Here is a 21387-nt window from a genome sequence, read left to right as displayed (position 1 = left end):
GAAAGGCGAATTCGCCTAGCCATATACGATTTCGCCTAGCCGTATAAAGATTCGCTTTAAAAAGAGAAGTGGACGGGAGATCACATCAGACATTAAGTATGAACACACTTCTTAACACTCTGATCAGCTGGTATAAAATGCCGCACTCGAGCACTTCAGCGCCTATACTCACTTATGTGTTTTCTGGATGAGAGAGAGAAGCCAATCTCAAGATTTGAACTACCCCTCAAGACGTGCCACTTTATAGTTCTTGTTCTCTACAGAGGAACGAGGAGTAAACTTCTCTAAAGCGGGTTATAGCAGCTTACAGACAATGTATTGTTTGTGGAACGGCTATTATTGTTAAGTCCTTGCCCGCGCAAATTAAAACAGCTTTTTTTCTTGCCAATCTTTGTTCTTAACTGCGTGAAACCATTCTTTTTGCGGAGGAAAAGTTCTTAACCAGGGAAAACTCGGCTCACTTTCCCTTCAAAGCGACGAGAAAGGTAAGCAAAATATGGTATCCGAAGAATCTACGTCAAGTTGAAGTATTAAAGGGGGCCTCGGCTATCAGTGCCGTAGTAAGAATAGCCCACTTAAATCACACTCGCCATCTGGCTGGCGTCGGCATTTCTATAGCACCTTGGGCAGAAATCATCAACGTTTACGATTTCTTTTTCGGCTGCAGCCAATAGACGCATAGTGCGAGAAGTGACAAGCAAGTTATTGTAGTCGTTTCTTTCGTCTTGAGCAAATAAACTTGGTCGTTTTCTTCTAGTAAAATAATAATAATAAAAAAGAATGCACTTACATGCGTTCTTCAGTTTCCAGATGTTCAAAGTGTATTACCCTGACGCTTTTGAAGCTCACTCTCGTTTCTTGAAAACTCGGGAACGTTGAGAACATCACCGACTACAATATATCTTGCGCCCAGTTTCTGTAAAACCTCTCTGCATTCTTTCCACCGTCGACGTGGTCCATAGTTTGTTCAGAGAGGCTTTCAATATACTGCAGCTGAAGCGACAACGCTTGCGACATGCTGTTTCGCTGGCGGTGGGTCATTGAATTTTCAATTTCCCAAGTGGAAAACTGAGGGAAATCGAATTCTGTGGCCCACCTGAAAACAAAACGAAGTGCACCAATGTTGGATATATTATCATCCAATCTTTGTCTTAATTTATTTAAATTTTTTTACAGCGATATCTCAGAATGAGCAACAGAATGTCAGTTTGGATGGGTCATTCAATCTCTCTAAAACCTTTTTATTAAGTCAATGGTCGTCTTGTATTTTTGAGCTTGGAAGTGTCGCCCTGTAGTTCCTACTGCCAGGTCGGTGTCCGGAAGCCCCCAACGCTCTCCGGCCAGAGATGATGTTCCGTGCTGAAGAATGCTGACGCTTGGCGAAGGAACAATTAACATGGTTTATTTTGCATTTTCGCCGGCATTAGGCTAAGAAGAAAAATAAATTTGAAAAGAAACACGAATGGACATCACTTAGTCGGAACATTGTTGATGCGGTAAAGCAGTGTTTTCGTCAAGGATGGGCGGTGAAGTCACACGACAGGAGCAAATTGTTTTGCACCCTCCCGGCTGAGAGCGCATTCACTTGAAGAAGCGCCAAATTTTAAACCGCAAAGCGATTTGTTGGACATGGCGTTGGAACGGTGATGGCAGAGGGAGCGGTATGCAGTCTATTTGGACGCGCAGGCGTTTGAGAGGCAGCCCGGTGAGAGAGAGATTATGCGTGGGCACATCTTACACACCAGAAGGTGTATACGCCACAACGTCAGGTCACAACGTCACGTGGGACGAGAACGATGTTTTTGGCACTCGTTCCGGCACCGCTCGGTCATCTGTTATACCAGGGGGCGGAAACTCCCTATACTTCCCATGGGACGCTCGGTCCCATGCCGATACGCGGTGGCAGCGCCGCTTCCACAACTGGCGGCTGCCGGATATCCTACTTAAAATAATTCACAAACAAAACAACGCCTCCATGACGTCACTGATGAGGTCAGAAGGTAGAGGGAGAGGGCAGGCAGCCGGCTGGAGGAGGGCTGCCGCTGAAGCCCTCCTTTCCCACTTCGCATGCAAGCGGACTGTGTTCGTGCTCTCTTGCAGGTCCGCTGGCCGTGCAGCGACATTGGCCAAATCGCGGAGCAGAACCCGCTGAAGTGTGTCGCGTATTAGGAAGGCTTTCTTCCTACCAGGTTTACCTTGCAAGCTGCTATTCATTTTATTGCGATAGCAATTATATGGACACTTCAACCGGATTTCTGCCGTCGGCGTCGCCATCGTCGTCGCCGTCGCCGTGAGGTTCCGTATAGATTCCAAGGACGATAAAATCGTCGCCGCACGGCGGAAAGCAAACGCGACCGTCGCGCGAAAGGCCGTGGGGGTATGGGAGGGAGGGAGGCGGGGCGGCGCTGTGCTCCGGCACCAAAGGCGTATCTTGCCACTCAATCTCCCACGCGAAAGCATGAAAGCGGGCAAGCAGCGCGGGGAGGGGAAGGGGGGGGGCAGCTACTCCTCTGCCAACAACTTCTCTTCTGCACTTGGCCCGGCGCTGCTGGTAGCCCGCACCGTCCCTTATCTCCACACGGCTCTGACATTTGTGTGCGCTGTGCATTCGCCGCTCAGTTTCCGTTGAAGCGATAGACCGCGCGAACCTGCGCTTGCTGCCAGCGTTTTGACAGTCGTTGTCTGCGGTCACTCAGTGTGATCTCTTCATGTTTGCTTGTGCGCGCTGACACCACGATTCTTAATTCAGTTAGTAAGCGAATGTGTCCAAGTTTATGCAGCCGATAAAACCACTATCCCTAGTCCGAACAGCTCTCTACTAATTTGCTATCGCAATCGATGCTTCGCCTTTCGGGCGATACTGCGACATTTTTTCTAATCCACTTAGACATTGCACGTACGCACCAGTGCCAAGCAATTATAATGAATAATATATATATATATATATATATATATATATATAGCGAACCGTTGTTAATTACCAATATTCGAGGTTAATATATTACATTTCGTCATTTCGTGAAAGCAGTCGCTTTGAAAGTGCTAACTTGCGGTTACGTTTAGCGCTACACTTCAACTAATCCACAGATATAGTGGGGGGTAGCATGAAGAAAATAACTTCCTGGCACCATCAATGGTTAATTTTGTTCGTGTGTTGTGAAGTAGATCAACTAAAACTATCCGATTTCTCGGCCAGCCAAAACTCAACACATGTAAAAGTTGAACCCTTTTGTTTGTATTCACACATTCGGTACTGGAAAAAGGCTGACCTCCACGCAGTGCGAAAGTGACAATCTGTAGAAGCAATTTTCATTCACAACGGACATTTGTACATAATGAGTGAAAATAGATTCCAGAAGATCCAAACCAATGCGAAAATTATTGACCACCACGGCTGCGTCTTTCTTTTTCTTTTTTTTAATCTTGGCTGTGCATGTCGACAAAGAGTGAACAAAACGTATAGCCCAAAAACACGCACTCAAGCCCTTCATTACAAGTATTTCACCGGCAACAGAAGGGCTGCCGTCATGGCGAATGAGTCGAGCGACACTGCTCTTATGTCAGTCCACTCAGGCTTGCACAGAACTGGCTTACTCATGCAAAATGAATACCTGCTCGGAAAATAGAGTGATATACTTGTGCTTACCCGTGGGCATTAGGAAACCTGCAAAACTTCGCAGAACTGGAATTCCCGGTGTTCGAACGCCACAGAGCCGCGCAACACATGTGATGCCCCGATTTAGCCATCTTCGTCTAATGCTTGGTCGAACTGGTTTCCTGCGTCTTCGGCTCGTTGCACGCCTGATCAAGCTTCTCTGTCTTATCTTCCCCATCTTCACACTTGGGAAGACAACCGAAGCAGATGACCAAGCGCGGTATGACTTTGATATCGCTGAGCGAGTGGCAAGGGTGAGCGGAGGCAAGCTCGACGGACGCACGATGGCGACCACTTCCCGCGCTTCGCCCGATTTAATATTCACAAAAAGAGAAATAAGAAAAATAACTTAGGATGTCCGGCAACCGCTAGGAGCGCGCATGTTCCTTGAAACCGAAACCAGCTTTACTTTCCGGGGGCTGGTTATACTTCTACAACGGGTCGCACAAGGAGTACGCCCACGGACAACCTTCAGTGGCAATTAGGGAAAAACTACCGAGGAAAATTGGCGCGCAAGTAAGATCACTACTGAATAAATCCTCACATTTATCGGCCAAGCTAGTTTAAGCTGGGAAGGGTGTACATAAACACCTGTACTTAAAACAGCAAAATTAGACAAAGTAGATCGCTGAGCGTTAAATCTGACTTATTTTTCTTGTCTTCACTTCGGCGTGTATAGGCAAATGCGAAATCTTCGTACGTAGAAGCTACGCTAAACCCCCCACCTACCTCCCCTAGTAGCTGTCCCAAGAAACCAAAAGAGCCGTCTGACGATGCCGGAATGCTGTCCGTGTGTATGGGCAACCAGCGCTGAAACTTCGCGTGCCTGCAGCAGCGCCATAACACACAGCCTAGCGAGCGGTAGAAGCAGTTTTCAGCTGCACATGCTGCGATTTCGCGTTATCAATTCCACCGCTCATCTTGAGGTACATGTGTCCAAGTTTTGGCCTGACTGGGAACCGGCATGATAGAAGGTATGAGCGCATGCGCTTTGTCCACCGCGCATCAAGTAGGGCCGTATGGCCAAAGCTTGGCTCGATGAATAGAACGAAAGCGAACGTTGATACAGGCGCGCGTCTGCTATCATCCAAAATGTCGTACCATTTTCGGGGCTTCCCTATCGGATGGTGTCAGCATATCTCAGCTGCACACCCAAACTGCCGTAGCGCCTCCTGGCCAGCGCTGGTTCCCCATAGCAGCATCGCAGATGACTGAGTCAGTCAAACTTCAGGAACGAGCCTGCGAGGGGGTGCGCACAAACTAATCTCGTATTTTTTTTCCCTCGAAAGCACACTGCGTGCAATGAAGATATACGATGATAAGCCACCGCTTGGTGTTATTTGCAGCTCCGTCGAATAAACTTCAGAAAAGTTCAGTATTGGAAAAAAAAAAGAAAAAAAAAACGTGTAAGGATAAGACGCCAACGAATGTGGGCTCAGACGGCCGAGGGTCGAGGCGTGCCCTTGTAATCCAGCTGCTTGGAGGCTTGTGCTGGAGGACGGGTTGAAACTGGGAGTTCTGCGCCTTGTTTGACATATGTTGATCGGATGTTCGCGATAAGCTGGGCGTCGATATGGTGGCCCCATGGGAATCCGGTGGTGCCCAGCGCGCGACCGGAGATCTTTGTTCGTTTCGCGTTCTGTTCAGTTGCTGCAACGTTACAAAGTGACAGTACGCAAAATTTGTGACAACGGGAGGGATTAAGATATATTTATGCTGATAAATCTTACCACGGTGTAAGATATAGATCTTACATCGCGGTTTGAGCCCGTGATGCGATTAGCGCTGGGTTGCATTGCTCTCAACGACGATCGTGCCATAATCCAGCGTGGCAGGAAACAGTGAGGTATTCCATAAGCGACACACGCACCTTTTGTGTTCCAGGCGAACGAAAGCAACTAGTGTCTAATACTTGGTCGCATCATCATTGGGAATAGTCGTGCAGCGATCGTCCTCTGACACTCTCGTCATTGCGCAGCGACTTGCTACTATATGAAATGAAGTGGCACAATAAATGACGCCTTTTTGAGCGAAGCTTTATAGGCTCGCTTGTGTCGGCGTCGGTGTACGCGTACGCGGTATCATCATCAGCATTGGCTCGAGCGTCGTCGTCGATCTTCTTCTACAGCTGGCTCCTTGGCGCCCCTCGGTTTGTGCTCGTGCTCGGCACGCGCTCGTGCCACTGCTCCCGCGTTTGTCGTCGTCGTCGTCGTCTTCCACAGCTGGCTCCGTTGCCGCTCATCATTCCAGCGTAGAATTTCACTTCTCTTCTGTCGTCGTAATGGGGAGGCCGCGTTTACGGGTTATGAGCCATTGCTTAAGGGGGTGTGAGCTAGGGCTCTCAAGTGTGAGCCATTCATGAGCAACTGACCACGTGTCCTAAGGCGTTTGAGCAACGCCGCCGCGAACGCGATCGGGAAAGGGCTCGTCGTCGATGTGCCGATTCTAGCGTCAGGGCTTCCGAAGCCCAGGCGAAACGTCAGCGAAGAGCCGCGGACCTCGAATTGAGCGAGCGCGATATTGAGGCCAAACGTCAGCGTCGTCTTGCCCTCCAGGAACCCGACAACGGTAGTGCAAGCCTCGGCAACGCTAGCGACAACTTCCCCGGTGCGACAGCCAGGTTTCGACTCGAGTTTCTCAACCGCAACATTCATGATATACATGTTCGGTTGGGTGATGCCCAACGACGATACGCCCATTCTCATCGTGGGGGCAATATTCAATACAGCACACCTACCATAGTTGCAGATTCGCTGGCTTTCATCTTCACAGTAGTGGAAGGGCTCTGAATTTTTTTCCACGGGCGTTACGCTGCCACGCTTCCCCGGGTATAGTGACCTAGAAGAATACTGGCATTCTAGGTCACTCTAAAATATACCAAAGAGAAACATAACTAGTTTTATTAATACATTAACTCTTCCACAATACTAAAGAAGCCCCTCTTACCGTGACAAAATGCTCGGTAAGCCAAGAAAAGCAAAAAGAATAAAAGCATCTCTATCTCTTGATAATCATCTTCAATTCATTCAGCAACACTTTTTATCGATCAGCGCCCGCTCCGCCGGCGCAGCAGAAGGACGGTGCGCTGGCCGTGACGTCACGATGTTTACAAATAGACGATATATGGGCAGGTTGCACACAACGATCAGTTTTGGAAGTACAGAGCGACGTCCATGTTCACAATTTCAATAGCTGTCACTGTAAATCATCGCCCTTTGGGCGAATACTTAAGCGCAGCTCTTAGGCACCCGTTGCTGGCTTGAGCATGGGCGTCCCTCGGCGTAACTGTGAGAACGCCCTCGTGCCACTGCTCGTTTCTACGTCGTCTTCGTCCACAGCTGGCTTAGATGCCACTCATCATGCCGGCGTTCCCAACAGCTCCTGCCTCTGCGAAGGCGCTGACGGCACCGGCCCACTGCCAGTTGGTGCGGCAATTTCGGTCTCAAATTCTTTGCCTCAGTATGTCGCGAAATGAAAACACGCGCACAGCTGCGCTAAAATTTCGCATTGGGGAGTATCGTAATCGTCGGTCAATATCTTTTCTTGTCTCGCATTTCGCAAGTTTACGCTAATGACTGGACGTTACCGCTCATTTTTGTATCTTTTTTTTTAACAGAGCTTTGGCACACTAAAACTAGTGAATTGCTGTTTTCGTAAGGGACCCTTTTTTTGTTAAATGCAATCAATACAAACGTGTATTACTAATAATTTAATTCTACAGTGCTTTATTAAACGTAAATCATCAATGTTTCTAGCTTAATGTCGTTTGACATATGTAGTGGAATGCCGGTGGAAAGTTGGAGTGACAACCGCTCAGCATTTTAATGGTAAACGCAGTCGGCAGAGCGATAACCTTCTGCGTATGATTTAAATAAAGAGGCGCTCTAGTAATTTCCTAAATAATCTTGTAGACATATCTTGAAATAACATTATAAAAAGAGTCAAACATTCGTCTTAGCATTGTCGAAAGAAAGGCCACATTTATTCAAGCACAGTGTTGTTGCCTTAGTTCTTCTTTTCACACTCCGTGAACGGCCCTTGTAAATCCAGGTCCTGAGGCTCGGTTGCATTCGGGTCCTTTTGAATCGATGCGACATGTAATGAAAAAGAAAACGAGGAAAAAATAAAGAATTACATGTAATTGCAACTTTCCCTTTTTGTGCAACGGATAATGATCACTTTCGGAGTCAGTAGCAATCGGAAACCGATCATTTGACCGTCGATTCATTTAAGCTGGATCCCGCCAGGTGAGTTTGACTCGCTGTCACTTTTCGGCTGCTCCTAGGTACACCGCTGTGCGCACGGTAAACGAAGTTGCTACAGGAAGGAGAACCTTACTGCAAAATTTAGAGAAAGTGCTTGCACAGATCATATTAGTTCACTTTCAGGCAACAGCTTGAGCACCAAAATTTATCCGCACCCGGGTGGTGTGCCATGCGAAATGCACCACTGGTATTGCGGTCTTCAAGACGACGTCCGCAAGATTTTGGGCAAGCTAAAGACCAAAGTCGGCTTTGAACCTGGCGCTCAATGATATCAACTCCTTGACATGGTTCAACGTGTAGCGTGGTGCACTCACGATTAAAATCGGGATACAGCCATCAACAACGCAGTGAACTGTATAATCAACAAAGTAAATCCTCGTTCTTCCAAAAAGCCTCCTTATTTACATGGCAAACATCCTGAACAAGCGCGACCTTGCTGTGCTCCAGGCTGTTAACAGGAGTGTTCGTCGTCATGCCCCAAGGAAAGTTATAGAAAAAAGCCCTGGCCACCACGGGGGGAAAAAAAATGAGACTTAAAGCACACAAGTGTCCACCCAAAGCCTAAAAAAAAAAAAGTCTCGCCAATAGGCTCTTCGAAGGATTTGAACCTTGACACACTTACGGAAAGGGCCGAATAGGCAACGAGTTCCTTGCAAGGCTTCTACAAAGGAAATACACTCAAGCGAGACTGTCCGCTGCAAGCGGTGCGAACTTGACCATTTGAGCATTCGCCTTCGCTATTCGTTACGAGCAGCTTGTCGAGATGAGCGCTCTTTACGTAGCTCTTCACGAAGTAATGAAAGTAAACGTTTCGTTGTCCGTTACCCGTACCTCCCTAATCTCCCGCATTTCTCGTAATGTTTACGAATTTGGATTGATTTTACGATTTTACGAAAGTGGCGTCAAGTGTTACGAAAAATAAATGCTGTTCGCGAACAAGGCCCGCCCGTCGGTCTCCGAGGCTTCCGTTGGAAGTCTTTTGATGATGAAAGAACGCAAAAGAAGTACTTGCTACGGGGAAGTTTATGCGTACGAGTTCCAGAAACAGGTGAAATCAGCAATATCAAAGTAGCCAAAGAAGTCATTGTGATCTGAAAACGAAGTGTTGTTGTCAGTAATTGCTGAGCCGAGCCGAGCTTTAAAAAAAAAAAAAAACGTGCGCGCTTTCTGATTTACGAATTTGAAAGTTCACAGGTGGATAGGTTAGCTTACGTAGCCTCGTCATTGTCTGGGCCCTTTCCGCTGAACAAGCTGACCGAGCTCCCGGCTACTGGGCCTCGAGATCCCCTTTGCAACACTTTCCTCCACGTTCGGGAAAACCCGCGGTTTCACTAGGGCTTGACAACAAAAGGTAAGTCTGTACTTACAGCGTTATTCATGTTTCGTCGCGGTAGGCAATAAGCATGTGCAGCTGATAGGTATATGTGCCTGATCTGTGCAAGTGGGAAATGCCCCCCCCTTATATCGCCACATCCGCGAGAAATTACTCCACTGCAGTAATCTGAACGACGTATCCATTCTTCGGATGCAAATATATGAGTACAGAGGCTTTCCGTTCTCTAATGAACCTCCTGGAGGCTGTGAACTTAATGCTTTGCAGGGATTTCAGGATTATCATACCGGTTTTATGTGCATCTAGGAGCTCACTTTCTTTTCCATAACCTGGCCTTTGTCCCCAACATTCTACTTCCTGCCAACGATAGGCCAAATAGCCATCTTCTAACACCGTGGTCATCCTTATAGAAATAAAGAATTTTTCACTTATCATTGTAACCTTTGTTTATCACTTGACGATGGACATTTGAGGAAATGAGAAAAGCATTGGCACGAATTCAATCTGCAACGTTAATTTTGTGAGTGAGCGCGACATCGCTTTCGCTCACTTTCTTTATTGTTTCATTCTGTCACTCACTCACGACTATCACTCTCATTCAGTCTCACTCACTCACTCACTCACTCACTCACTCACTCACTCACTCACTCACTCACTCACTCACTCACTCACTCACTCACTCACTCACTCACTCACTCACTTTTCCGTCGGCTATCTTCCACTGGAACAATTCACTAAACGATATTGTGTGTTGTTATAACAACGACTCTTTTATGAACCCAATACAGTGTATTGCATTTTCACCATGAATAATTACCAATTTTATGTATATTCTACTACTAACGCATTTATGTACCTACTCCTGCACGGGCCGTGACGGGCCCTGCAGTATCTTTAAATAAAAATTAAAAAAAGAAAACTCACGTGATGCTTTGTGACGTTGTGATGAAAGCCGTTTGGCTAGAAATAAAAGAAAAAAAAAGGAAAAGATTGCTTGAATCATTATTTAACATGTTCAAATTGAGTACGTGTACAGGTTCAACATTTCCACGAATAAACACGTTTCCTTTACTCGAATAATTTGTTTATGGATTTCTTTTTTTTTAATTGCGGAGTTTAACGTCCCGTGACTGCACAGTGGGTCATGAAAGGCGCCGTGGAGTGCTCCGGATTAACTTCGACCACCTGGGGTTCTTTGTCGTGTACCAAATGCGCGCATAATTGAGTATACACACAAGCGTTTTTGCATTCCGCCCCCACCGGAATGGGGCAGGGATGAAACCCGCCATCTCGCGCACTGGAGCGCAACGCCATATAGCCACTGAGCTGCCGCGGTGGGTGATATAATGTTAAAACACACAAAACTAAAACACAATTAAGAAAAGCACCTTCGCACTGCTCGAGTAACACCTAATTGGGGAACGAGAGAGAAGGGTAAGAAAGTGCGAGTCGATCAATTTTTTCGTTAGTTGCAACCATACGAAGCAAAGAGAATATGAAACCAGATAAAGCATATAGCGGAAGCTAATTATGTTTAATTTAAATATAAAAATAATAAATTAGTAGCCCTTCCCCTGTCGAGGAAATGGGGTAAGCGAAGCTTGTCGTGAATTTCTTCGGTGTTCCTCCGAACGAATTGCACTGACGAGTACCACGTTGTGCTCGAACCATGCAGAACCGGTCACACGCTCTGTAGCTGGCTCCGAAGTTCCGGTTGAGAAACTTGGCCGTCGCACCGTGGAAGTTGACGCTAGCTTGCCGATGCGTGTAGGGAGCCTACATGCAAGGACGTTAAACGGCGTTGCATGTAGACTCCCTAGATGCGTGCGACACCTTTGTCGGGTTCCTGGAGGGCTAGAACGATGCTGACGTTTGGCCTCAACATCGCGCTCCCTCAACTCGGGGTCCGCGGCTCTTCGATGACGTTTCGCCTGGACTTCGGAGGCCGATAACGCTATCGCGTTAAGGGAACGGGGCCCGAACGGGCCCCGTTCGCAGAAAATCCGCTGTCGGTGTCAGCACCGGCGTCGGAGGAGTCTTCCGTGAGCGAAAATTCCCGTACATTTTAGCTATATGTATATGCCACGCCTTGCAGTATGACATTCGCTATATGTAGTTATATTGCCACAACATTCTATCACTAAAGTTGCTCATATTTTGTCCTGCATTCTTGACATAGTTATTCCTCGTTACTTTGAGAATGACAGCCCACAAAAAAAAAAAAATGACATGAAGCAAAACGCCCACAGCGCATGCCTTTTATAGTAAACCTTCTCTGACTGAAATTTTAAAAATGCGAAACAATAACAGAAACCTGAAAATTATTTTTGGGCCACGCTGTGAAGTAGCTGCGGGATCGGCCTTCGCAAGAGGCCGCGTTTCTACCAGAAAGCTCGCATACACACACACACGGCGGTGATGACGGATCCTTTAACAACCTTTTTAAGCGCAGGCGTCGCGAAGCGCGTAAGCTTAGGAGCCGGCAACCGGCCAATAAATCCTTGCATGCTACCTCATGGTATCAAGGCTTACAAAGTCGAAGCACTCGCTATGTAATGAATGAGGAGAATGAGGGACTAAGAGGAGCTTAATTTTTCCTTAGTTACAACTGTATGAAGAAAACAGACAGTGAACCCAGAGAAAGCGCAGGTTAATCAAATTATCTGTTTGTGGATCCGGCAAAAAAAATTTGGCCGAAATAAAAGTAAAAAGTATAATGTGTGCTTCAGAACACTGCAAGAGGGCGGGGGATCAAATCTTGGCCGCGGCGGCCGCATTTCGATGGGGGCGAAATGCAAAAGAAAGAAAAAAAAAAAAAAACGCCCTTGAACTTTGCATTCGGCGCACGGTAAAGAACCCCAGGTGATGAAAATTTATCCCGAGTCCTACACTACGGCGTGCCTCATAATCGTCTCGTGGTGTTGTCACGTGAAACCCAAGAATTAAAATTGCTTTCAGAACAAGCAAGCCCTTCTAGCACACACATAGTTAAGTCCAGCGTGCTTTATAAAGCACATCTGAATTAATTTTCTAGCACTGCTATAGAGATGCAATGCCATATGCGTTCATCATTTGCGATATTTTTCTCTAAAACTTACGTACACAAAGCTGTTTGAAGGATTGAGAAGGAAACAAAGCCGACAGATCCCACGCCCTGTGGGAATCGATGTTATGCGAAGCAGATGGCGGATAGCCTACCAAGTTATCGAAACGACCATGAGAGCACGAAGACGTAGGCGGCTCTTTCATGACCTACATGACACGCATGTCATGACATTCATGTCATGAGTCCTCAGGTGTCCCTTTAGCTACACCTAAGAGATCTTAAGGCGAAAGCCTTAGTCATGCTCATGACTATGATTTCTAGCTGCCTCCTTGTGTGTTTTGTTCACTTAGTGCCCACGTTCGAACCGATTCCAGTGGTTTTTGAGTGTTAAACTTTTTCGCTGGGTCATTGTCATGACCTACATGACACGCATGTCATGATATTCATGTCATGACCTATCATTTATGTTCGTCATATACTCTTGTCATAGTATGCCAATTTTGGTACATACCAAGTTAAGGAAGCGACCATGATAGCACAAAGTCGTAGGCGGCTAGATAGATACTGTCAAAGTAGCAAATGTTCGCCAAGAAATGCTTCGCATTTAAAACAGAACCGCGAAAGAAACAAGGAGGAGACGAGTACACAGCATTCGTCTATGTTCCTTTCGCGCTAATGTTTTTACTTCGCAGTTATGAACCAAACTCCCCCCAGAAAATATTTTAATAAGCCATGTTTTAAGAAGAAAGTACTGAGCACGATAAAAAATAATGAAACGACGCGGTTCGCAACAGTACCTGTTATCTCCAGCACGTCTCGAATATTGGTAATAACTTGGTAATAAAATGGGCCTGCCTTTTCAAAAGTAACCTGGGCTCTAATGGGTTAACGAACACCGTGTTATTTATGTATATCTTGTATATAATCCAAGGTGGAGGACTCTATTGGTATTCAAGGGAATGGTGGACGCACGTCTGAAGGCAACTTTACCTCCTACCATTTTCGCTTGGGCACGGTCTTTGTCAGAGTACATATAAAACCTAATTTTGCTTCGTTAATAGCCGGTATTTTGTATAAACATTTTTCCACTTACATGGGTACACAAGTGCTGCGCGACTTCCAAGGGGCCGGTGCCGGTATGGTTCATGTATGACCTGAGTTTCTCAACGTCCTGAAAGAAGACGCGGTGAAGGTCAGCCATGTGTTTACAAAACTTTAGAATACACAAGAAAAAGTTGACATTCGCTTTAGCATACGCTAAATAAGATGAAGGCGAAAGCCTGCGCGCTCACGAGGCATTCATTAAACTACTTGACATTTCCATTCGAATGCGTTATTACTTCCTATTGTTTCCTTCCACCAAAGGTCGTGAGTTCGACTCTCACCAAAGGTTGTAGGTTCGAGTGCCTTAACTCTATCTTAATTAGGTGTGCTTTAATTAACACCAAATGTCGTAGGTTCAAGTGCTTTGATGAACTTTATCGTAATGAACTGTGCCTTAATTAACGTTGCCTTAATTAGCACCAAATGTCGTGTGTTCGAATCACACCAAAGCTCGTGGGTTCAACCATCAATGGTGGCGCTATCAATTTTAGTGCCATCAAATTTGCTGCCAATAAATTTTCCGGACGGCTATAATAATTTCATATGTGGCTTCTTGTAGTGACCTGAAGGTAATTTTTGTTGTGTTAGGATTACGGGGGGTTAGGATTCTGAATAATCTGATGACCCCCGAGCTGACCCCCATGTTGCCGAATCTCGGCCCCATACTCATGCACTTCTATTTCTCAAAGCTCCTTCCAACTGCAGCATGAAGTTGGAGTCCTCCTCTTCCTTTTGTTGACGCTCTTCTTATTTTGAGAGTGAAGTAGTTTCTCATTTGTCCGCCTATTTGAGAGCACAGAAAAGAAGGCCAGGTTGCGTTTCTCCGAGGTTCGCACAGGCAAAGTGTTTAAAATGTAGCAGTATCCTTTTCTTATTATTATAATTTTTCTTTCGCACGCGAGGTGGCGTCAAGTTGCAGAACCACGTTCCAATACTTTGACTTGGCCTCACAGCTGTCTTTTTTGGCCATCATAGTAGACTGACTGCAATGCCTTCAATAAGCGGGAAACACCCAAACAGCGGTGCATTCTTCACATGCCGCCTCTGAATGGCACTGAATTTAATTTATAAACCTGAAAAGTCGCCACGATGCAGCGGAAGGCGTAGCATACAGAAAAAAAAATTAAGACAATACGTCTGTAGTGTGAACTTATGAATTTCTCTGATTCACTGGCACTAAATTTTCCAGCGTTGCCCGGTGAACGACTGGGAGACAAGGTAGACAAGCTTCTGATACGGAGGTTAGAGAAATGGCGTGTGTTGGCTAGAGAAGATGGAAAACAAAACAGCAATGGAGAACTTTAAAATGAGGAACAAAGAGATCAAGAAAGGGGTGCGGCGACTCGCTGAACGCCATGACGTACGAGGAATATCGGAACCGACCAGCTACGCCGAAGTGAAGGACTTAATGAAGTCCACTACCTTTTACTAAGTCTAGGTGATTTAGTTTGATGCAAATTATCAATTTCTTGATCTGTGGAGATTCTTGTAGAATTTCTTGATTCGGGGAGATTTTTGTAGCTTTCTCGCAAAGAAAGGAGTGTCCTACAATAACTCAAAAGGCAGTGCAATTTTGTCGACGCTATAGAGCAGGCTGTCTTAGAACGTGGAGTACTTAAAGGAAGTTTACCTAAGAACTATGGCCTGCTCATACGGTAGGATTAAAGGTACTGCGGATGCAATTAGGCATACTATGTTCGAATGTCAGAGTATTATCAGAGTGAGGTACCAAGACCGCACAGCAATCGCCTAGGTTTTGCGCTGTGGTATCAACATCTCACTGAAATATCCCGTCACTCGGCGCACATTACAGTCTAACCTGACAATAAGTGCTCTGCGGAACCCATGGTCATTCTTATAGCAAACGACGTCGTAAAAAGCAGATTGGCGGTGAAGTGCGCAGTGCATCGCTACAGTGACTCTCCTAATACACTGGCTCTCCCGCCAGTTTTTACGTCGCTACCCAAATCTACGCGTATACTCAGTCTTACCGACTCCGTGCGGTGCAGTCAATATATAGGAGCCTCTTCAGCCAATCAGGGAAGCGAACACACAGTCACATGGTAGCACTCCAAGGTGCTTTGATGCGCGGCCGTGTCGTCTGCATTGTGCGTATAATATACAGGGTATCCAACTATCATGCACCAAAATTAAAAAATATGCAAATGCCACGTAGCTGGACAGAACCAAGGTATTGTTGTTTGTCGTCGCTTGGAGATACTCAGATTATTGTTGGCATTCCGCCTAATTACATAATTAGTCTAATTAGTCAACTTCTCAAATATTATAATTGTGAATAGTGTCAATGAGAAAATTGTAGAGCAACATGAGAAACTCCCGATACAGCTCTATGTTGCTCGATACGTGCTACATAAAAGTGCTTTTCCGAGCGTGAAAGAAGCCCACGAATGCACGCAATATTGCCGCGCGACTGGCCGCTCGAGGCTCATTATAAGACGGGTCTGTACAACAACGCAAAATTAGTGTACCAGCTTTTTATTTTCCAAAGTGCTCGAGAAGATCAAGATATAGGTGGTTAACCACAGTTGCACTCACTGCTGTGAAAGCATGCAGAACGATCGGCGGCTTTCACAATTTGCGAGGCGGGCTTTCGGCATCGCTCTCACTTCTCAGCGTTGCTGGAGGAGGGACTCTTTCTTCTTTAGAGGCTGCTCGGATCGAAAAATTCTGCTTAGCAAATATCCACGCGCTTTTGGAAACAACCGCTGCAGGTGTAAACAGTACCCAGGGTGAGCCACAAAAAACTGGGTCGTAAAAAAACTGGAACGTTGCGCCATGAAAAGCTGTGTCCTTAAAATTGGTTGTCAGTCTTTAAGGAGGCGACATGCACACCATGCATTTTAGCCCAGTAATCCGCACACGGTACTTAGAAAATCTCCCTAATTGCGTCACATCACTCAGATCACCGTAAGTCTCGGGTGTACCTAATTGGGCTGCATACTGTCCGTATAAAAGAAACGGGGGCCAGATTCACCAAGCTTTTCCTTCGTAAGTTCGCTATGCCATTGGCTGCCCGCCTTTGCTAATGATATGCCTGACATCCGGATTAGCTAAAATTTTTTCTTGCGAAAGATTTTAGCGTGAGAAGTTTTTGTGAATTCGGGCCCAGTTTGCCTTTTTGGTGCTGCCATTCATACACGCAGTCTGCTTACCCGCACAACCTCGATTTAATATTTGTAAAGCCTACCGTTATCGCATTGAAGGCATTACCTTACGAGAATCCAGGTTTAACTTCCGGCTACGCGATAAGATTATTACCCGTGTAAGTATTGCGTTGAAACAGTACCTGTCCGTCACTGCCGAGGACGCACTGCAACGTGCTGTTCCTTTCTTCATCCGTAGTGCTGTTATCTGAAAGAATGAAAAGACGTTTCAAAACGGCTTGTAACTGGCAAGGAAAAAAAAATATTTTAGACCGACTGCTGTGGGAAAATTGCAGTGCATCGGCAGCCTTTTGTGCTCGAGAGGAGTGATAGGTGCCTCATTTGTTGAGAGAATATCTTGTTCTAATGCTTATTCTCCTCGTTCACTGCGTTTTCAATGTCATTTGAAACTTGGTCCTTTCTGTAAATCTCGAACAAATTCTTCGCAAATTCTTCTGCCTCAAAACAGGAACGATTTTATGCCCAGGCAGGAGGGCAGAGTCCCTACTAATTTTAGTAGGACATCAGAATAATTTCGAAGGCGAAAGTACCTAGGACCAATTTTGTTGACTAGGTGAAAAAAAAAAAAAAAACTTATGTAGATACAACTCACATGTTGGAATCTATGTGAAGCGAAGATGCAGTCAAGCGGGTAATTAAGTAAGCGGGTGTTTTGCCCGAATAAAATAATAATAAAAAAAGTGATGTACAACTAAATGTAATGCGTACAATTGTGTTTGCATTCATCCCAGGCAATGTGTAATATCATGCTGTGTTTACGTTTATGCGCCACGCACAGGTCACAACTTTAATCTCATGCACTACACGACACGCAACTACGCATTTACCGCTCACAAGCTATGCCGAAATCCCAACACCGAATCCTTCAGCAAATACGCTTCTGCAAAATCAGGCGGATGCGCGGTGCAGTGTGATGCGTCTGCGCAGTGGTGCCAGGAGGTCGAAGGCGATCTTTGATGTGTGTCGAGGAAAGAATGGTGAGGAGGCGTGACGTGCACAGAGTTGTACGACACATTAACCAAGTACAATTATGGCGTCTATACCCCTCGTGGCACCGAGGGATAGGCCCATTTGGGGGATTAATTGGCCAAGAATTGGCCCATACTCACTGCCAAATACCCAGTGGTCCAAGAATGGGGAACCCAAGTACAAGAGGAATAAGGATTATAAACAGGGATAAGGTGCCTCAGAAAGGCTGGCCAACGTTTCGATAGGAGGACCTATCTTCGTCCTCCTATCGAAACGTTGGCCAGCCTTTCTGAGGCACCTTATCCCTGTTTATAATCCTTATTCGTCAAAGATAGGTCCTTCTATCGAAACGTTGGCCAGCCTTTCTGAGGCACCTTATCCCTGTTTATAATCCTTATTCCTCGTGCGCTACTGCATCTGTCAGCCACCTCTTTTGATTTTGGATTTCCGAACCCAAGTACAAGAAATTTAAGACGAAAAAAAATCACCGGCGATCACGATACTCCCTAATGCGAAATTTGAGCGCAGCTCTATACGTGTTTTTTGATTTCGCGATATATTGGCTGGCACGGACAGAGTCTGTCTCGTGCGGCACGTTGCGAACGGAGTGAAGTGTGGCGCGACTGCCTCGGTAATCTGGAGGCCGCGAGAGCCAGCGTGTCGGTGACGCGCGGGCGCGATTCGCTGCAGCAGCAGCCGCCGCCGCCGACAGACCAACCAGACGACGCGCGCAACTCTGGCGCCATCTCGTAGCCATCGTCGCCCCACTGCGCATTTCTTCTCCCGCTTTCGCCATACCCTCCTCCTGCGCTTTCCGCCTCATGATTCCACTGCACCCTCTTTAGTGCGAGGTGCATTCTATTGCACGTGGCCCTGGAGTGTTGTCACAGAAAATAGACTCATCCGAACAAGTGCACGCCTTGCGTACTGGTGCGAAGAACGCGATACCTGATTTCCGTGGCAGTGCTTGCGATGATAGTGATGCGTGATCTCGCGACAGCAATGATTTGTTATGAGCTCCTTTGCATAGCCTAGTTGAAAAGTTCGGCCTTCTTGCTGCTTGATTCTTGCTGTGTCGTGTATGGCTGTAGCGGCGGTAAAATATATCGCAACACAAGGTATAGAGCTAACGGTTCTTATAGAGAGAAATTGAAAACCACTTGCTTCCTACCGCGCGGCTTAATAAATGTTACAGGATAGTAATAGGTACAGAATAAGCAGAGTGGCATATAGCATACCGGCCGGTCGTTTGCCGATTTAGCAGTATGAAATTTTTGCCTTGAATGGATGTGAAAATGATCCGCGTGTAACGACGGGAATGTCATCACATATCGGATTCAAGAACTACATTTTTCTGTATTAACAGCCATCTTCTGACTACTTAAAAGAATATGTTATTGTATACCTTCTTGCAATAAATTATTATTTCTCAGTAAGATGATGCCGAGGAAACGATGCCTCTGTGAACTGGAGTAATCATGATCGGCCAAAGAGCGCAATTAGCATTTTAGCCGCCGCCATCATCCACTGGGGAGAGAGGGCGCCAGCGTACACAAAATATACACCATGCGATATGCAGTGTTATAAGCGCGCCGTAATACTCACAACCAAGTACGCAGTGTAGATCTTTCAGATTCTTATTGGCTAATACGCCTCTTTCTAGTCTCTGGTTGTTGACACGCACTTTAAGTTATAACAATACCTTTAATTTAGTTCAATTCGATGTGTTGCTTTTCCGGCTCTAGTATCCTAATTATTGTAGTAGTGTGCGCACGTTTCACACTGCGTCATGGCAAGAAAGGAAAGAAAAAGACAAGCCCTTACCAGATTATATAAGCACTCGTGAATTGCAAGTATTATGGTTAATTCGGATATACCAATAACCTATAATAGTGCCTCCATTTTCAGGTTTTCAAAATATCGACAAGTGTACTGGACTGCGTGTAAAATGCCGCTTACTAGTTGACGCATGCCCGAGTAGGTACCTGCTAGCCTGTACGACACACTTCAGAAAGCCTTCATTCATAACCAATCCGCATTACACCTGTTATACGCAGATGTTTCGTAGCTTTGCTTCTAACAGCGATTCCGGCCGCTTGGGGACACCTTCTTCCACTCAGTGAACCAAAAAAGAAACAATTATTCGTGAAGCGACACTACTTTTTCGTGACATACTGACATGGCAGCGTCAAAAAAAAAAAAAAAAACTCGAGTCCAGAAAGTATGGCTCGGGAAACACAAAAGGCAGCATTTGCCGAGTATGCAAACAAAGCGCAAGCAAAGTGAATTTGAGGAAGAGTGTCCTTACCGCAGAACTTTAACTGAGGTTCCGTGCCGTTTTCAGCGCTGTTCCCTTCAGATGCGTTCTCACTCGCCTGCGACGCAAGGAAAACGGCGAACGCCATCAGCAAAGATGCGGATGCTGCGGTTGGCCTCATTTCTCTCGCTCTCTGGGGGGCGACGGCGATTTCCAGATACGAGCCGTCGAGATACGACCAGCTTTTATATTCCCCGAAATGCGAGGTCGGTACATCGAGAGTGAGGGTGTGAGCAAGTGACGTATCGCTTGACTCAAGTCGCACGCTTTACGGGACAAGTGCGTTCGCGACCTTTACGCATCGATTGTTCACGTGGAAATGTTGACGCTATAACTATGCCGCTCACTCATTCCCTTCCCCCTTTGTCGTGTGCCGGCGCATGCCTTGCGCCAATAGAGAGCTTTAGATGAGGGTGCCCAATGCGTTGGGGCACGCAAACCGCCGTGCGTATGAAAGAACGCGAGCGCTAAAGAGCGCGAAGGAGTTCGTGTCGCCCAACGCTTGTGCGCGGCCTTGGGTATACCCTATTCTAAAACTCTAATGTCGTCGTAAGGCTGCGTTGAAGTTGATTAAATTGAATTGAAAATTAAAATGGGTCCTGTTCATTGCTGTGCGCGCCAAGAAGGGATGAGGAAGCGAAGCGGTGAAGGATGAAAAAAGAATAAAGGATTAATATGAAGGCGAACAGAGCGAACAGGCGTGCGATATGGTCCACACTGTCACGCAATCTCGCTGTAGGTACGCGATGTATAGTGGGTTAACGGGCGTACTCCCGACGCAGTGAACGTCCTCGCATGTTTAGTTTCTGTAGCATATTGGCGACGGGGCCTATCTAGTGACACACTTAAACCCACTTCCCATAAAGTATAGTGTTTCGGTCCTGTCTCGTGGAGTAACGCGCCATTAAACAGAGTTTATGCCGTAAGCATGAGTGAAAAGTAGTTAGAGAAGGTGACCATGGAAGTACTGTACGGAAGATAGGACTCCAAGAGGACATGAAAGGTGCCGCCTGCTAAAACAGTTAACATTGCAGTAACCACCCGCCGGGGTGGCTTAGTCAGCTAAGGCGTTGCGCTGCTGAGCACGAGATCGCGGGATCGAATCCCGGCCCCGGCGGCCGCATTTCGATGGAGGCGAAATGCAAAAACGCCCGTGTGCTTGCGTTGTAGTGCACGTTAAAGAACCCCAGGTGGTCAAAATTAATCCGGAGCCCTCCACTACGGCGTGCCTCATAATCAGAACTGGTTTTGGCACGTAAAACCCCAGAAAGAAGAAGAAGATTGCAGTAACCAAGCGTATTTCACTTTGTTACTGGTGTAAGTTTTCGGCATCAACGCGATTACGCCGATGACGAAAATTTACACCAGCAGTGAAGTATAAATACACTTGGTTACTGCACTAATAGCTCTGTGTTTGTCTGGTTCATATCTGCACCACCAGGTGGCTCCACCATGCAGGACGCTCACGTTTACGCCTACGCCTCTCCGCGAAAATGCCAAGTCCGCCTGCGTT

General features: G+C 46.4%; 1 protein-coding gene across 1 annotated transcript; it reads right to left on the bottom strand.

The window, feature by feature from the left end:
- Positions 1-7609: 7609 nt before the first annotated feature.
- LOC125941406 (uncharacterized) lies at positions 7610-20024 on the bottom strand. Its single transcript, XM_049658563.1, has 5 exons — positions 19866-20024; positions 16711-16775; positions 13393-13470; positions 10178-10213; positions 7610-7732 (listed from the first exon to the last, which is right to left on the bottom strand). The coding sequence occupies exons 1-5, from the start codon at positions 19993-19995 to the stop codon at positions 7661-7663; spliced, it is 381 nt and encodes a 126-aa protein (XP_049514520.1). The 5' UTR covers positions 19996-20024; the 3' UTR covers positions 7610-7660.
- Positions 20025-21387: the final 1363 nt, after the last annotated feature.

The sequence above is a fragment of the Dermacentor silvarum genome, chromosome 11 (genome assembly GCF_013339745.2).
Source record: "Dermacentor silvarum isolate Dsil-2018 chromosome 11, BIME_Dsil_1.4, whole genome shotgun sequence".
Taxonomy (NCBI): Eukaryota; Metazoa; Arthropoda; class Arachnida; order Ixodida; family Ixodidae; genus Dermacentor; species Dermacentor silvarum.
Note: the sequence above shows the minus strand (reverse complement) of the source record. Positions and strands in the feature narration are given on the sequence as shown.

Bases quoted from the DNA above. Each gene is read 5' to 3' on its own strand.
- LOC125941406 (XM_049658563.1), bottom strand. From the start codon at position 19,995: ATGAGGCCAACCGCAGCATCCGCATCTTTGCTGATGGCGTTCGCCGTT. The intron at 16,776-19,865 runs GTAAGGACACTC...TCATTCTTTCAG, and splicing joins ACCTCAGTTAAAGTTCTGCG to ATAACAGCACTACGGATGAA. The intron at 7,733-10,177 runs GTGAGTTTTCTT...TCGATTCAAAAG, and splicing joins ACAACGTCACAAAGCATCAC to GACCCGAATGCAACCGAGCC.